Genomic DNA, 16,565 nt, shown 5'->3' on the forward strand with positions numbered 1-16,565 from the left:
GATCGAGAAGCTATTGAGGTTGTTAAGTTTTGCTATCTCGGTGACATCATTAAATCATAGATTTGGTTGCTTTGTTTTATGGCATATTAACCCTTTTCAGGTTATTTAATGATGAATCCAATTATTTTGGAAATAGTATTCATGTTGCATCCAGTTATTTTGTAGAAGATTTTTATTCTTCAAGCTCTTTCCATCTTCAATCACTAGTTTGTAGTGTTTGGTTTGGTTGTTTTATAATGGATTTTACTGTTGTTCCTTGCCCTGGTTTTGGTTTTGCAGAACAAAATTAAGTTTTGCAAAAGGAAGTAGAAAAACAAAAAGCATCAATGTTAGGTGCATTTCGTCTTAGGAATCCAATTAAATCAGCAGATGCTACTGTGATAGCAAGAGTTAGAAATAAATGGAGTAAGTCCAGGGAGCTTCTGTCATTACTAATCAGCAGTGTTTCCACTATCGTTCAAGGAAAGAAACTATCAACTATGTATACACAGTATGCCATATGAGAGTAACACATAGCCAATAAGGGTTGAGAATGTGCTGCATTTGGAGAAATAATATGAGGATGTCAATTATGAGTGTTAAAGGTAGGCTTAAATCTGTGGATTTCAGAACATTAAATCTGGACAGTGTAGAGAGATGTGTGCAACACAGGAAACTTTGGTGGTATGGCCAGATGTTACCAATGGCTGTGGTCGGTTGTTCTAAAATGCCTTCGTCCAGTCTATATAACTATATAATGTTGACATGTACTTTTGTCGCTGGCACAAAGTAAAAATCACATACTGACAGCAAAGTAAAAATCACAACACACTTGATCTGGTTTTTTTATTTCACTCTGACAAACTGTTATTCTTGTTTTGATATTTACTGAAAGGCGCGGGAAAGGGGGGGTGCATAGTTAGATGGTTGTCTGGTGATGAAGAGATGGGTGACATATGCCGCGTCTATCTCTGACATTTTCTCTGTGATAATTTTATTTATAAACATTCTTTCACATCGGAATTTTAAAAAAAATTTTTTTTTGTCTATTGTCTCAAACTTTGACTGATATCTGCTCACATATTTCTGAGTCAAATTATGCGTTCCATTAGACAATATTGGAAAGTTCCAAATTCTTAAGATTTGAATGTATTTGCTTGTGTGCAACTCATTGAGGGTTTCTCTTCCCGGGGTTGTCTGCCAATATCTTGAAAGAATAGATAAGAGTTTTGGGGGTCAATAGATTTAAAGCAATTGAGGTAACAGATTCAGTTGATAGGGAAAACATAAGAGGAAGTGAATAAAATGGGCTCGAGAAAAGGTGAGAGAAAAATAAAGGTTGAGTTAAAGACAAGTTAGTTTAGAAGTCAATGTATAAAAGCCAGCATATAAGGTAGACATTAAAATCAATTATGAAAATTTGAAATCTGTATAAAAAGTTGAATACAAAGTAAATTTTCTGTTTTGGCAAAGATTTATAATATAACTAGCTATTGACTTGTATAAATTGTGAGACTCTAAGAAAGCAACCCGTTATGGACATGCATCAGAAGCAGAGATGCATCACTGAATTCCTGGTGAAAATGCATTCAGAATAGTGGTGAACATGTAAAAAAAATAAAAGATCACTCATTTTAATGGTACTAGTCCAGTCTTCAGAGCTCTTCAACTTTTAGAGTTGAAAAAAAAAAAAAAAAAAAAAAAAAAAAAAGGAGGCTTTAATTTTGGAATGATCCTTGAATTTGGACTGTGATTTTCATTAGTGTCTCATACTGTATAATTTCGCAATATGCAAATTAGTTAACTTTGTGAATGATATCACATATATGCAAGTAGAAAAAATATGACATATCTACTGTGTCAAGTTAAATAGTTTGAAATAAAGAGTTTTGATTTTACCAAACTCCAAGAAATTGGCCCTAACTTTCACATTTATTCATTTAGGAAAATGTTACTAAGTTTCACTTTGTTGCGTTACATAATTCTGCTGTTTTAGTTTTTGTATAAACCAATTGCACAACATGGTTTCAAACTGCATATTATAATTTATCCCGTGACGACAACTGAAACATTGTAGAATGCAAAACAGCTATTGGCAAGCTCGTAGTGTTATAGAGTGGTCGGGCAGAAGCAGTAAATTATCTGTTTGCCTATCTATCTGTTTATCTAATTATCGGTATATCTATCTGTTTATCTATCTGTCTATATGATTATCTATCTCATAGTGATAAGTGGACAACAGAGATTTGAAGTCATGTTTTGACAGGTTGTCAAACATGTTAAACTGTGATCTGACCAAGTTCGCACCGGTAAGTATCCAAACAGGTAACTGGAAGTGACGTGTCGCATGTCACGTGTTCTGGTCTGCACAAGCATCGTTGAGTTGGTTTTGAGTCGCCAAAGAGACAGGATGAGTTAAACAAGTCTCCCCATAAGAGAGCGATAATCTCAAAATGAAGACAGAGAAAACACAAGCCAAAGATCGTGTGTCACTCCATTTCTGTTATGACGAATACCTGGGAGTGAATAAAATATATAAAAACACGCATCGTTTTGGTCTGTCTTGTGAAGCGTCTCCCTTAAACCAGGTCCAGCTCCCAAAGATGGTCGAAAAAACTCTGATAAAAGACAATAGCAGAACAGGTATGTCGTTATGTATATGTTGTTATATGTTCGGACACGCACGCACCAACACCACTAGACGAGAGGAATTACAGGCCGTAAAATAGACATTAAAGATACAAGGACAACAGTCCATTACACAACGTACATATGATCCACTTATAAGAAACAACAGACATTTAGAAGTGCCACGTATACACATTCAAACACATCATTATGCAACAGTATACACATATATAAAACTCCTCAGTGACAAAAATATGTCACTAACGCAAACACGTATATACACACGTTTATTTAGTACTGTATATATACGGGTATATAAACACATCCAACCCCCTATACGTAACACTAGGGTTAACATTCACAGGCAACATGAATTGAAATAAATACAATGAGGAAATTGCCAAGGCTGCTGCAAAGAAGGTAGGTTCCCTCTACCGTGCTAAAAGGCTACTCACATCCAAGGGTATCCTGTAGCTCTACAATGCCATGGCTCACCTATGCATAGAGTATTGTTGCCACATCTGGGCTGGTGCATCTGCCACTAGTCTCTTGCACCCAGACAGAGTTCAAAAAAGGTCCTGAACTATCAACTAAGCTCCAATTTCTGTCCCATCACCGAAACATGGCATCCTTATGCCAGTTTTACAAGTATTTCAATGGCAAGTGCTCTGACAAACTCAAACAACTAGTACCCCCTTGATGACAATACCCTCAAACAACCTGACAAGCAGCAAAATCTCACCCCTATACTGTAGAGATCTCTAGATGCCATAAAACCTTCTACTCGAATAGATTTTCAAATGGACTGATGCACTTGGGATTTCCCTCCCAGGCTCCTGCATCCCTGACTGTACTGACATGCAGAAATTCAAGTGTGATGTAAACAGACATCTTGCTGCCCAACTCCCTAAACATTATCTGCAAATTTGGTCCCAAATAGTAGTCCCTTACGACTAAGTGACTGCTGTGCCTTGTTTGGGGTGAAATGAAAAAAATAAAATAAAATACAAAAAATAAACTTTTTAACTCAATAAAAACTGACAAAAAGTTATAGCCTGTTAACTTTGAAAGAGTGCTTCACATTAAATGATTGAATATGATTAAATTTGTGCACATTTTTACATTAAATACTAATCCTAACTGGGCATCAAACATGTACCATAATCATTGCACTTAATCATTCATTAATCATTGCATCTTATCAAAAAATAAGGTTAATACAAAATTTTAGTAAGACTGGCTCAGTAGTTTGCACGAAAAAATGGAACGAACAGACAGACTAATAGAAAATAATATACAGATCCAATCATCTACTACAAGCAACTCAATTTACCATAAATCAATCTTTATAAAGGCTACTCATATTTGTGGAGAGGGTCTTATACTAACAAAGTTGTAAAAGCCTGTCTCCCAAATTTGGGTTAGCATATCCGGGTCTCTATTGAGAGAAGTGTGGAAAAAAAAAAAAAAAGTGATAAACGACAAACCTTAATTCATTATGATAAAGAACTTGTCCTTTTGTTTCTTCAGGAAACTGAAATGAATAAAAGAATAAAGTGATTAATTGACTTGTGTTTTATTAAATGTAAAAAACTGATTAAAGACAGAAATTTTGATTTTTATTCAGAATTCACCCTATATTAAAAAACAAAGTAAAATCTGCTTGGTATATGTACTCATAACAGAATGAAAATGTCATTTTCCAAAAGTCATGTAAACTGATCAAGTAGCTTTACTTTTAAATAAGAAAATCAAATCTTATGAATAAGACAAGAGTGATTGTCTTGCATCGCCATCTTGAAAATAAGCTCAAGAAACCAGGGAGATAACTTGACAATAATTCAAACTTGTGAGATTTTTGTTTAATATCTAAGATTTCCCATTAATTGCTTAAAAATTATTTTCTTTACAAAAATAAATCTACTTCATCAATTTACTTGATTTTTGGTATAAAATATTTTCTTCCTGTCACATGTGCATACATTGTATAGATTTTTATTTTTGTTTTTTTAATTAGATTGAATTTTGCATGAGAATCAAAAATTCTAAACAATAGAGATTTTATATATTCTGAATATTTTACCTGAAAATGTTGATACTTCATATTTTTTTAAGAACAAACAGTTTTGAGTTTGTTTTTTTTAATTGAAAAAGCGTCAAAAATATTTTTCTAACAAAATATATGATATAAAATCTTATCTATAAAATGCTTGTTCCAATTTTGATCAAAACCCATTAAATGATTTTGATTTTCAAAAAATGTTTAACATATCAAACATCACTCAATAAGTCCCAGCCCTAACATATAAATGGCACCACTAATAAAAAAAAAAAAAAAAATGCATATGATTTTTATAATGTACTAACTTTACCTTCATATTATACTAAATGACGTATATCAAAAGCCGAGTTAAATTAATTTACAAATTACAGTTATTAAGTGAAGTTACTGTTGTAAATTTTTCAAACAATGAAAAAAATCTGAGCATTATGTGTTGATAAAGCATTGCTTTCTGATGGGAAAAAGTACCATTCAAAGCACTAGCTCCATAATTGTTATTCAGACTTTGCTCTGTCAGCAACAATGTTTAAGAGATGGTATGCTAACTTTAAATAGTCATACAGACACAAATAATGCTGAATGCCCAAGTTGCCTAAAATCAACACAGTCCCGGAAAACATAAAAAAAAGTGCAAACTCTGTGCCTGTTTTACAAGTAATTTAATGGGATGTGCCCTGATGAACAAATAGCACTCGTGCCCCTTGATGTAAATACACTTGATTAACCCAACAAGCAGAAAATTTCACCTCTTCACTGTTAAGGTCCCTAGAGGCAAGAAAGCTTTCTACTCTAATAGTTTTTTCCCTCAGAATTCCCTCCTTATTTTTGGCCTTCCTAACTGACTTACTAACCTGCAGAATATTAAATGTAATGTGAACAGACATCTCACTACTCAATTTCCCAGACTTCTGTTAGACAAAATCCTGAACAGTAGACTCTTACATCCAACTGGCAATATACCTTGTTTGGAACAAACAAAAAACATTCAATCTGTTTTCTATCTAACTTGTTATATATTTCAATAATAAACACTTGAAGAGATTCACTATCAGTTTCCAATGAATAACAAACATAGATGATTATCCAATGATTTGGTTGGTTGTTTTTGTTTTATGGCATATCAACCCTTTTCGGGTTATTTATTGCCGAATCCAAAGATTTTGAAGAAAGTATTTTTAATAGACTATATTTGTTGTTTTCACGTTGGTTTCTATTTAACCCATAGTTGGGACCCTAACAGGTACTACCACTCCGGGTCAGAGTGGACCTGGGAGCAATGGTAATTAAAGGGTGGCTCCACACTCCCCAAAGCCCACAAGCTAGGGCCTCACCACTGGATATAGTTTAAGGTCATATCCAGGGCCTCCATTGAGAGACTTTTACCCTCTGCAGGGGGGCAGTCGGCATATTCTAATGCCCCACCGACAGGGCCGATTATCCAATGAAATCATTCGGTTTGTTAACATCGAATTATAGCAAAGGCATCACAATTCACCAGCTAATTGTTCATTATCATTCCTTTCTACACACAGATTTTTCTGTCATTAACTTTCTTACTGTTTTCTTAGATTTAAATCAATTATTCATTTCTTTCAAATTACTTCACGCACATTTGTCTGTGTCGACATCTTGATACATAAAATGTGTTAATGTAAAAAGACATTTAAAAGTTTCTTCATTCATTGGTAAAAAAAGAAAAAATTGGTATTTATGAGAGGATATGAAAAGCTACTGAAATAAAAAAAAAAAAACTAAAGAGTTCCTTGTCAGCTTTATACAACAAATATACTAGATGAATACTCATCTCAAGGTGGTTAAAATAATTTCACATAATAGGACCAGTTTACACCACTTTTATGTAGCCTTACGAAGATTAAAATCAAGATATAATGATACCTTATGTCTAGAATCCTTATTTTAATTTTGATCAAAATTACATGATTTTGATTCTAAAAAATGTTTCAATTTTAAGGCTTAAGTTGAAAATGAGTCTTAAGAAATTGAAATTCAGGAAATCTAATTGATTTCTTATGACTATGGATCCAATTTAATTGAAATTTTAAATGCATGGTTGTACATATATTATGTCCTATAGAACGTTATTAAAAAGCTCCAAAGAGACTGAAATTTTGAGAATATTTATTAATTGATGTCTGATATTTATTGTTAAAATTTCACAAAGTTGGAGATACCTGAATTTTCACAATGGACCCCCACTCTCTTTTTACTGCTTTTGCATAAACCTAAATTAGACTAAATAGTGGACTCCTTAAGCAACAGATTAAGGCCCTATTAGTAGTGTGCAAGTAAGTTAACTAGTTAAACATGCAATTTACACAGTTAAGCTTAAAATAGTTTTAGAATATACAGTTTTGAAACAAATAGATATGAATTAAATATTTAACAGATAAAGAATGTCTACAAACAATAACAAACTTCAGTTGATTTTTTTTTTTTTTACTGCTTTTTCACCCAAAACAATGCACAGCACCACTTTGATGTAAGGGACTACTTTTTGGGACAAAATTTGCAAGAATACTACGTAGGGAGTTGAGCAGCAAGATGTATGTTCATATTACACTTGTACTTCTGCATGTCACTGCAGTCAAGAAAATAGGGAGTTGGGAGGGAATTCCAAAGGCTATCAGTTTGAGGGAAGAAACTATTTGGGTAGAAGGCTGTCCGGCATCTAGAGATCTCTACAGTGAAAGGGGTGGGATTTTGTTGCTTGCCAAGTTAGTAATATGTCGAGGGGGTACAAGGGCTTGGACTTTGAAGCACTTTCCATAAAAATACTTAATTTAAAATATGAAAGATGATGCAATTGTCTTGTACCGGAAGAGGTCAAAGTTTTAAAGAACAAAGAAAAAGCTTGTTATATAGTATTGAAGAATCGAGAGAAGTTAATCAGCGTTGCAGAAGTGAACAACAAACATGTAGCCTGCCAGATAATCAGAAGAGTCGGTTCTAAAAACCAAAGTCAGACAATTATCAAAATTGTAGCCCTAAGACAATAGAACTCAATCTAACTAAACATGCATATGTTTGAAGAGCAAAATAAAACTAGAATAAGAAATAATTGTCTTTGTATTATTTCATATACATCAATATTGGAAAGGTCCTTTATTCTAGACAGTGAGGAATTCACAACAAGAAGTGACAACAGAGGAAACCTGACAAAACTTATGTTTTTTTTTTGTTTTTTGTTTTTTTTTACATGGTGGTCATCACTTATCAAGGCCCGGAAGTATGTTAGTGTGGAGATTTAACAAAGTGTTTACTTAAGAGGGCGGTCCATTAGGAATTTGTTAACGTTGGACTTGAAGACATCGAAGTTGTAGTCAGGTGGGAAGCAGGCAGACAGAACAGAGTTATGTGGATTGGAATTAGCAGCCCATTTTAAAGAACTGTGTATATGTTATTTTATTATTGGAATCTTTAACCCGAGTAATTTGTATATTATTTATTTATTTATTTGCAGACTTATCCTCATTTTCATAATTGCTGTTTCACCACGTTTCGGCCAACGTCAGGTGGCGCAGTGGATGCAGGTGTTGAATCTCTTCAGTTCCAGATGAGCATTGTCTGAAGATAATGGTTTCAATCCTACCTAAAGCTGGCCAGAGGATTAGTTGAGCAAAACGTAGTGAGACAACAACAACAACTATGGAAGACAGTAATTACTGATGATACAGTTAAGAGACTCGGCATTCCTATCTTGTCACAGTTAACTACCTGACGAAGGCCAGAGGAATAGTTGGCCGAAACATCATGAAACAACAACTATGAAGATGAGGATAACAGTCCGCAAATAAATAAATTAATGTGCATATGTTTATTGAACTGTTCATTGTGTGACACACGCAACCCATCGATAAATAGTATGAACAGGATATTATTTTGTGCCATAAAAAGAACAGCACATACATTGATGCATATGTAATGACACGCATGAATGAGTATATAACACTTATATCGAGTAGGAGTGTTTTAAAATTAATAATGATCGGTTAATTAGTTTAGGAAGTGAATCCCGTGCATGCAAATATGTAAATGTGTCAAACTTTATAAAAATATATAAATAAACAGAATTACAGAGATGAATATATTATCTTCAAAATTGGAACCTATAAAGATAATCAAAAACGCAATATATTGGGTAGAGCAAATAAAGAAATAGGAAAAATAGATGATGAAATTAAAATTGAATAAATTACATTTATTGATCCATTAAATTTAAACAAGAAATAATAATGAAAATCCTTAATCCATGGATTTTCAAAGATAAACACTTTTCATCAGACAATAAACATCAGTAAAAACAAAAAGAAAAAATGATGCATCACTAGTTAGCATAAATTTGAAATTACAAAAAAACTATATATGAGAAACTGTTTATTGAAAAATAAGACATTTTTAACAGAATAAACAAATTAAAACAAGCCGCAAGTGCGAGGTCCTCCTCTGGTGCTGCATGTGAAATGATGCCACAAAAAATAATGAAAAAATGATGAATGTGAGAAGTGTGAAGTGCCAACATTGTCTTCACATTTTCGCCAAGTTTCAGAAAAGTCTAATGGATGGGACAAAAGTTATGGGGTAAAAAAAAGTGTCATTTTTTTACAATTTGGGGGCATTCGTGACCCCTTTTGAGCTCCTAGGAATGTTGAATCCCAGTGAAAATGGACAAATGGTGCAGTTTTACGCCTTAAGACATGTATATTTTAATTCAGTACTATGGAAAACCACTATAAAGATATACATATCAAGTTTTGGAGTAATATGAAAAAAGACCTCCAAAAGGCATGTAGGTTTTTTAGCCCTAAAAGTCCCAGAGGGATGCAAACCAGAAGTTTGCCAGGGTCACCAATACTGAATTTATATTAAGAACAATGGTTTCCACATTTTAGCCAAGTTTCACAAAAATCTAACGCATGGATCAAATGCTATGAGGCAAAAAGTGTCATTTTTGGTCATTTTGGGACATTTTTTACCTCTTGAGCTCCTGGGAATGCCAAATCCCAGTGTAAATGGATAACAGTACAGTTTCAGGCCTTAACACATGTATATTTGAGTTGACCACTGCGAAAAACCACTATATAGTCAGACATATCAAGTTTTTGCTGAGAAATATGAAAAAAAGCCACAAAAATGGGCGCTGGGGACACAAACCAGAATTTTGCCAGGGTCACATACTGGATTTATATTAAGAACAATGAGCTCCAGATTTTGGCCAAGTTTCAGAAAATCTAATGGATGGATAAAAAATTATGGGGCAAAACATGTCATTTTTGGCAATTTGGGGGCATTTTTTACCCCTTTAACCCCTAGGGACGCAACCGGAATTTCTGCCAAAAATTGTTTTTACTGTGCACATCTATTTAATGAAATACAATTTGTGGCAAAATTTCAGGAAAAACTAATGGACAGTTATCTGGCAATTGTCCAGACTAACGTACGCAAGAAGCAGTCACCACTGGAAACATAGGTCCCTCTCTGATAAATCGGGCAGGCCAACAAAGCAATCAATCAATCAGTAAACCAAGTTAATTCCTGAAACCATAATTTGTGAAGTCAAAAGAATCTGGATTTCTTTTTTTCTTAACGTTGAAATAGGATGATTAAACTAAAAGGAAAGTAGAAAGTGAATGTTGGGTTTATTTTTGGCAGCCACATAACTCATGCTTCCCTTATTTTGTCATTTAGTCCTCACATTCCAGAAGCAATGTTTCTGATAAAAAAGAAGAAAAAAAAAAACGCTGTTTTCACGGTTAGAATCTATTCACTCTAACATCTTCATTAACAAGTTTTTTACCTTGAAGTACTATTTTTTTTTTTAGCTGCTTACACCAAGTGGCTTTACACCTTATTTGGCTTGTTGGAGAAATTTCTATATAAAAAATGATATTGCAATGGTATAATAAATAAAATATACACTAATAAAAAAAACTGAAATAAACGAGTGTAATCAATAAATGTAATAAAATTGTATCGTAATGCAATGAAATTTCAAGTAAGCAGACAATCAAATTTTCCAAAAAAAAAAAATAAAAGAGAATGGTTGATAAAACCAACCTTAAATTCCTCAACAGGTTCAGAAAAGTTTGTGTCCATTGAATATGAAGGTAAAGATTCATTGAATTGCACCTGCAAAAAAAAGAGATTCTATGGTTTAAAATGGGTTTTAAATGATTTAAAAAAAATTTTTTTTTTTGATAAATCTCTAATCAACAAATATCATTAACCCATTACCCGCCAGCATTCCATTAATGGGATGCTAAAAAAATAAATAAAAATGCCATTATTTGATATTAAAACATTTTGCTAGTTCAGCTTTCTTCATGTCTATTCATTCCATAACCATTGATTGACAATTTTTCAACATTTTATAATTTATGCAGCATTTGAATTATCATGTTTTGTTTTTGTAAACATTCTATTAAGTCATATTTTATCATGTATTTTTTTATTAGCATTTGTGTACTCATATCTATTTTGGTTGTTTTTGTTTTACGGCATATCAACCCTTTCGGGTTATTTATTGCCGAATCCAAAGATTTTGAAGAAAAATTTTTTTAATAGAATATATTTGTTGTTTTCACGTCGGTTTCTATTTAACCCATAGTTGGGACCCTAACAGGTACTACCACTCCGGGTCAGAGTGGACCTGGGAGCAATGGCAATTAAAGGGTGGCTCCACACTCCCCAAGGCCCGCAAGGATATAGTTTAAGGTCATATCCAGGACCCCCATTGAGGGACTTTTACCTATGCAGGGGGGCAGTCGGCGTATTCTAATGCCCCACCGACACTGCCGTCATATCTAGGAGTGTTATAATTGTGTACTCATATCTAGGAGTGTTATAAATGTTCTTTAGTCATTGTAATATCATTTATGAAATAAAGGATTTATTGTCTATCATTTCTCTTATTTATGCTAACACATTCTGCCAGCATTCTATAAATGGGACAGTAATTTTTACCTACCATAAATTTTCACAGAAGTCTAAAATCTTCAAAATAAGCTTTTAAGAGTCCATAAACCCTATTTTCATTTTAAAAAAAAAAAAGAAAAAAAAAATTACATCTAAATGTTTCCCTTAATTCGGACGCTAATGGGTTAAGTCGATGATATTGGTGAAGAAGAACAATGCAGTTATTTACATTTCCTGTGGTGATGTTGATTATAGTTCTTCTAGCCAACAAACTAGGAAAAATTCTGGTCCTAATTTTTGAACATGTGTTTGTACATGGTGCAAGTCCAGAGTTAACGTAATTAGAAAACAGAAATAAAAAAAACTATTTCTGATGTACATACCAGTCAAAGAACAAAAATGTCATATTCCAAAAATTATGCAAGTTGATCAGGTAGTTCTTTTTTTTTAAACCAAGATGAACACCCAAACTGTGGTAAAAGAAGAATGACCTACAAGAATGACTATTGACTTGAGAGAACTGGAGAAGTCATGTAGATTTGGTGGTGAAGCATCATGAAAGATGACAGAGATGAGATGGTGATAAATCATAAAAAAATGATTTTCTATATAAAAAATAAAAACTACTTGATCCATTTTCGTAATTTTTGGAATATGACATTTTCGTTCTATAATACATATGTACATCATAAAGTTTCTTCTCTATTTTGCTGATATTTTTAATTAGGTTGAATTCTGGATTTGCACCAGAGTTTCTAACCAAACTACTGCATTCATAAAATTTGTGAATGTAAGCCAAAGGGAAATAACTCATACATGGCAAATATTTTGATAGAATCTCTGTCTCATTGATACAAAATCGGATGATCAACTGTTCTTGAATCCAGACATTTTGGTAAAAAATATTAAGCATTAAGTTGTTAATATCTACAAATTATTCATATTGTAAAAATTCTGTGTAATTTTTTGTCTTATAATCATTTCCAAATATTGTGCAGAATCGTGAAATTTCGAACAAAAGCATTTCAAGTGAAAACATTACTTACATGTTATGTCAAAATTAATATAATTTCTAAAAATTATGAAAAAGGATCCAGCAGAAAATGTGCTAGATCCAATTTAAAAAAAAAAAAAAATCATCCACAACGGTTCTGATATTTTGTATTCTGAAATATCGGTTTGTCAAATCGATTCCCTTCCATCAAGAACTTTTCCACATTGAAACATATGATAAAACTATCAATCAATGATCTTGATAAATTTTATTTTTTATGTATGCAATGTTTTCACCTGAAATGCATTTGTTTCAAAATCCACTATTCTGCACAAGCACCTATTAATTTGTATTTGCATTTATCCGATTTTAAATTCAGACTGTTTTCAGGACAGATAGGAGTGCAGTCTCTTTAAACAATTGCTTTATATTTAAACTAGCCTGGGTACCCGGCATTGCCTGGGTGTTTGAATGTGCGTGTTGAGCATAAAAAAAAAAGTGGTAGGCAGGCAGGGTCGAACTGGTACCACGAACGAGGAAAAGAATGTGAAAAAAAAGTGACGTCTTTGCCGTTGCGTCCATCGCCAAACTGGAAGTGACAAAGGTTTAAATTAAAGCTAGTCAATCGAAAAGAGGGGATGAATTTATAAAATATCAGCAAAAAAAGCAACCTATCCTTGTAGAAAATGGCTAGTTGAGGTTGAAAGAATTAATGTTTTTAGCCAATTTTTCGATATTTATCATCTGAAAGGTTGAGTTTCAAAACAATTTTGTGAAAATCCGTCACCTCTGTCTAAAGTTTTAAGCAGACATACATATGTTTAAACAGACGGGTGAGATTTATATTATAGACTAGCGGGGGTACCCGGCACTGCCTGGGTGTTTGGAGGTGTGTATGTAGGAGGGGGGAACCTGTTTTAATATTATAAAAAAAATATGTTAAAAGAAATTGAGAAAGCCAAAACAAAGCAAAACAGCGAACAAACATAAAATAAAAAAAAAGGGAAAAAAAAGGTGTAAAAGAGGAAAAATGTTTAGGTAGGAAGCTAGGCTCGAACCCGAAGCATCGAGGCTGCGGAGAAAAAAAAAAAGCCTGACACGTTAACCCAATGCCAAGGAGACATACAATTGAGAACAGATAAAATTAAACCTTTAAAAACACTTGCAGGTGGTTTAAACTAACGTCAACGTTTTCTAGGTCAAATATGATGTCATTCTTGTAGTAGTAGGAGGAGAGAAAATGTAGGAACGATTTTTTTCAACACCCCTCCTTGTAGAAAAGGACCAAGTTTAGGGTGAAGGAATTAATGTTTTTGCCCAATTTTTCGATATTTGTCGGGCGAAGGTTCGAGCTTTAAAATGATACCTAAAATCCGTGGCCTGTGTTGAAAGTTTTTGCGAGACATACAAACACACATACATACATTTTCGCTTTTATATATATATATATATATATATATATATATACACTAGCGAGGGGTACCCGGCGTTGCCCGGGTGTTTGGGGGCGTTAAAAAAAAAAAAAAAGTAAGTATGAGGATCGAACCCGAACCGTTGAGGCAAAGTTGTGAAAAAAAAAAGTGCAACGTTAACAATTGCCCCACCGCAACATGCTTACGGAAACACGTTTGAATTTATTTAATTAGTTGGATTTAGCAGGTGCTCGTTTTAATGAGTTAATGAGGTCAGTTTGACTGCGGGATTTCATTTACTGCTGAACGCTTTTTTCCTCACCCCCAAAATGTTATAGGAAAAAGACTAAGCCACATGCGGCGAGCGACAAATATTGAATATTCATCTTCCCGAAATCGAGAAAATTAAATGGACAGGTGAGCTTCGTTTTTAAGTGTGAGATATTACGATTTGTATGTGATATAAAAAGTTTTAAAAAGTTGTTAAGCGAGCGACCGCTTCTCTGAAAGAAGCCTTTTGTAGACACACAGAAAAAGTAAACACACATACACACATACATTTCGCTTTTATATTTATAGACTAGTGGGGGGTACCCGGCGATGCCCGGGCGTTTTGAGGTAAATCAAAACTCCGGGAGGGTAAGGGGGTTAAAATTTTTAAAAAAGTTTTGGTAGGTAAGTATGAGGATCGAACCCGAACCCTTGAGGTAAAGTTGGAAATTAAAGTGTGAAAAAAAACGTGCAACATTAACCATAGGGCCGCTGCGAAATACTAACGGAAACATGTTTAAATTTATTTAACTATTTAGAATTGTCAGGTACACGTTTTAATGACTTAATGAGGTCAACTTTGACTGTGAGGTAGTATTTCATTTACTGTGGGAATGCTTTTTTTAATTTTATTTTCCAAGATGTTGGTGGGGGGAGGGGACCAGCTCCCCATAAAAAGGGGATTGTCCAAATTGAATAGCAATTGTCTGATATAAGGAAAATATTTCCACATTGATCAAATCTGATTGCTTTCGGACATTTCCGGCGATCGCGACCAGAAAAATACGGCCAGAATAAGTGCCGCTTTTATTATATGAAAAAGCCTAATCCACATGCGTCGAGCGAAAACTGTTGAATATTTGTCTTTTCGAAGTCGAGCAAATTAAATAGACAGGTGACCTCTAATGTTAACTCGTAGATATCATGATTTATATGTGATATAAAATTTTTAAGAAGTTGTGAGCCGACCGACCGTTTCTCGGAAAAAAGCCTTTCACAGACATACACAAAAAGCGAACATACATACATACACACATTTTCGCTTTTATATTTATAGATTAGCGGGGGGTACCCGGCGTTGCTCAGGTGTTTCATGGTGTGTGCTCTTAAATCAAAAAGAAAAACGGAGGGGGGGGGGGGGTAAAAAAAGGTTTGGTAATTAGGATTGAACCCGAAGCCCTGAGGTGAAGTTTGAAAATAAAATGTGAAAAAAAAACATGACACGTTAACCGTTCGGCCAACCAGAATGAGTTACTGAAAGACGTTTGAACTTATTTAAGTAAGAAGAGAATTGACAGGTGCGCGCACTTAATGATGTCAAGTAGAAGTCGTAGAGTTAACGACGTAAGCAATAGCTAATCAGCAGTTACATTTTCTGCGGGACAGTTTTTAATGAGGTCAATAACCTGGTTTGTTTGTTTTTACCTAACTTTAGGGAAAACCAGCTCCCCGTTTATTAGGGGAAGTGTCTCGTCTCGAAATGAAAGCAACCGTCTGATATGACGATAAGCCTACATTGACCAAACGTTAAATCACTTTCAAGGCTGTTTTTCAACTTGAGTTTCACTTTTTTTATACCGAAAAACGAAGGGTACGCGTGCCGATCCGAAAATGTTGTATATTTAACGTTTCAAAGTCGGGCAAATTAAAAAGAGAGGCGACCATCATTGTTAAGTCGTAGATATTATCATTTAGACGTGATATAAAAAGTTTTAAAAATGAGCGCGGCCTCGAGAATTCACCGGAAAAAAAGCCTTTCTTAGACATACACAAAAAGTGAACATACATACATGCATACACACATTTTCGCTTTTATATATATAGACTAGCGAGGGGTACCCGGTGTTGCCCGGGTGTTTGTAGGTGTATATGTTTTTGGGTAAATGAAAAGAAAAATAGATGGCCAGGTGTTCCGGGTGTTTGTTTAAAAAAAAAAAAAAAAAAAAAAATGAAACCTTGACGCGCAGTTGGAAAATAATAAAGAGTGAAAAAAAATGTGTGATGTTTAATGGCAGATGTCTGTTTTTGACGAGTTCATGGCGTGAACTTTGAGTGCGGGACAGTGTTTTATTTACCGCGAGTCTGTTCGCTTGTTGTTTTTATACGAAGAAGCTTAATGCACATGAGTCGATCGAAAATTGTTAAATATTTATGTTTTAAAAGTCGGGCAAATTAAATAGAGAGGCGACCACCGTTGTTAAGTCGTAGACATTATCATTTAGGCGCGATTTGAAAAGTTTTAAGAAGTTGTGAGGCGATCAATCGGTTCTTGGAAAAAAGCCTTTGT

General features: G+C 34.0%; 1 protein-coding gene across 1 annotated transcript in view; it reads right to left on the reverse strand.

The window, feature by feature from the left end:
• The window catches only part of LOC145292172 (tether containing UBX domain for GLUT4-like), a 189,785-nt gene that overhangs the window by 140,258 nt on the left and 32,962 nt on the right, over window positions 1-16,565 (reverse strand). Inside the window, exons 7-8 of the mRNA XM_080138434.1 lie at window positions 10,745-10,816; window positions 4,095-4,141 (exon numbers count right to left, since the gene is read on the reverse strand). Coding sequence (XP_079994560.1) covers window positions 4,095-4,141; window positions 10,745-10,816 — 119 coding nt within the window. The remainder of the gene's footprint in view (window positions 1-4,094; window positions 4,142-10,744; window positions 10,817-16,565) is intronic.

This window comes from Euprymna scolopes, chromosome 13 (assembly GCF_053919585.1).
Source record: "Euprymna scolopes isolate OS-2025 chromosome 13, ASM5391958v1, whole genome shotgun sequence".
Classification (NCBI taxonomy): Eukaryota; Metazoa; Mollusca; class Cephalopoda; order Sepiida; family Sepiolidae; genus Euprymna; species Euprymna scolopes.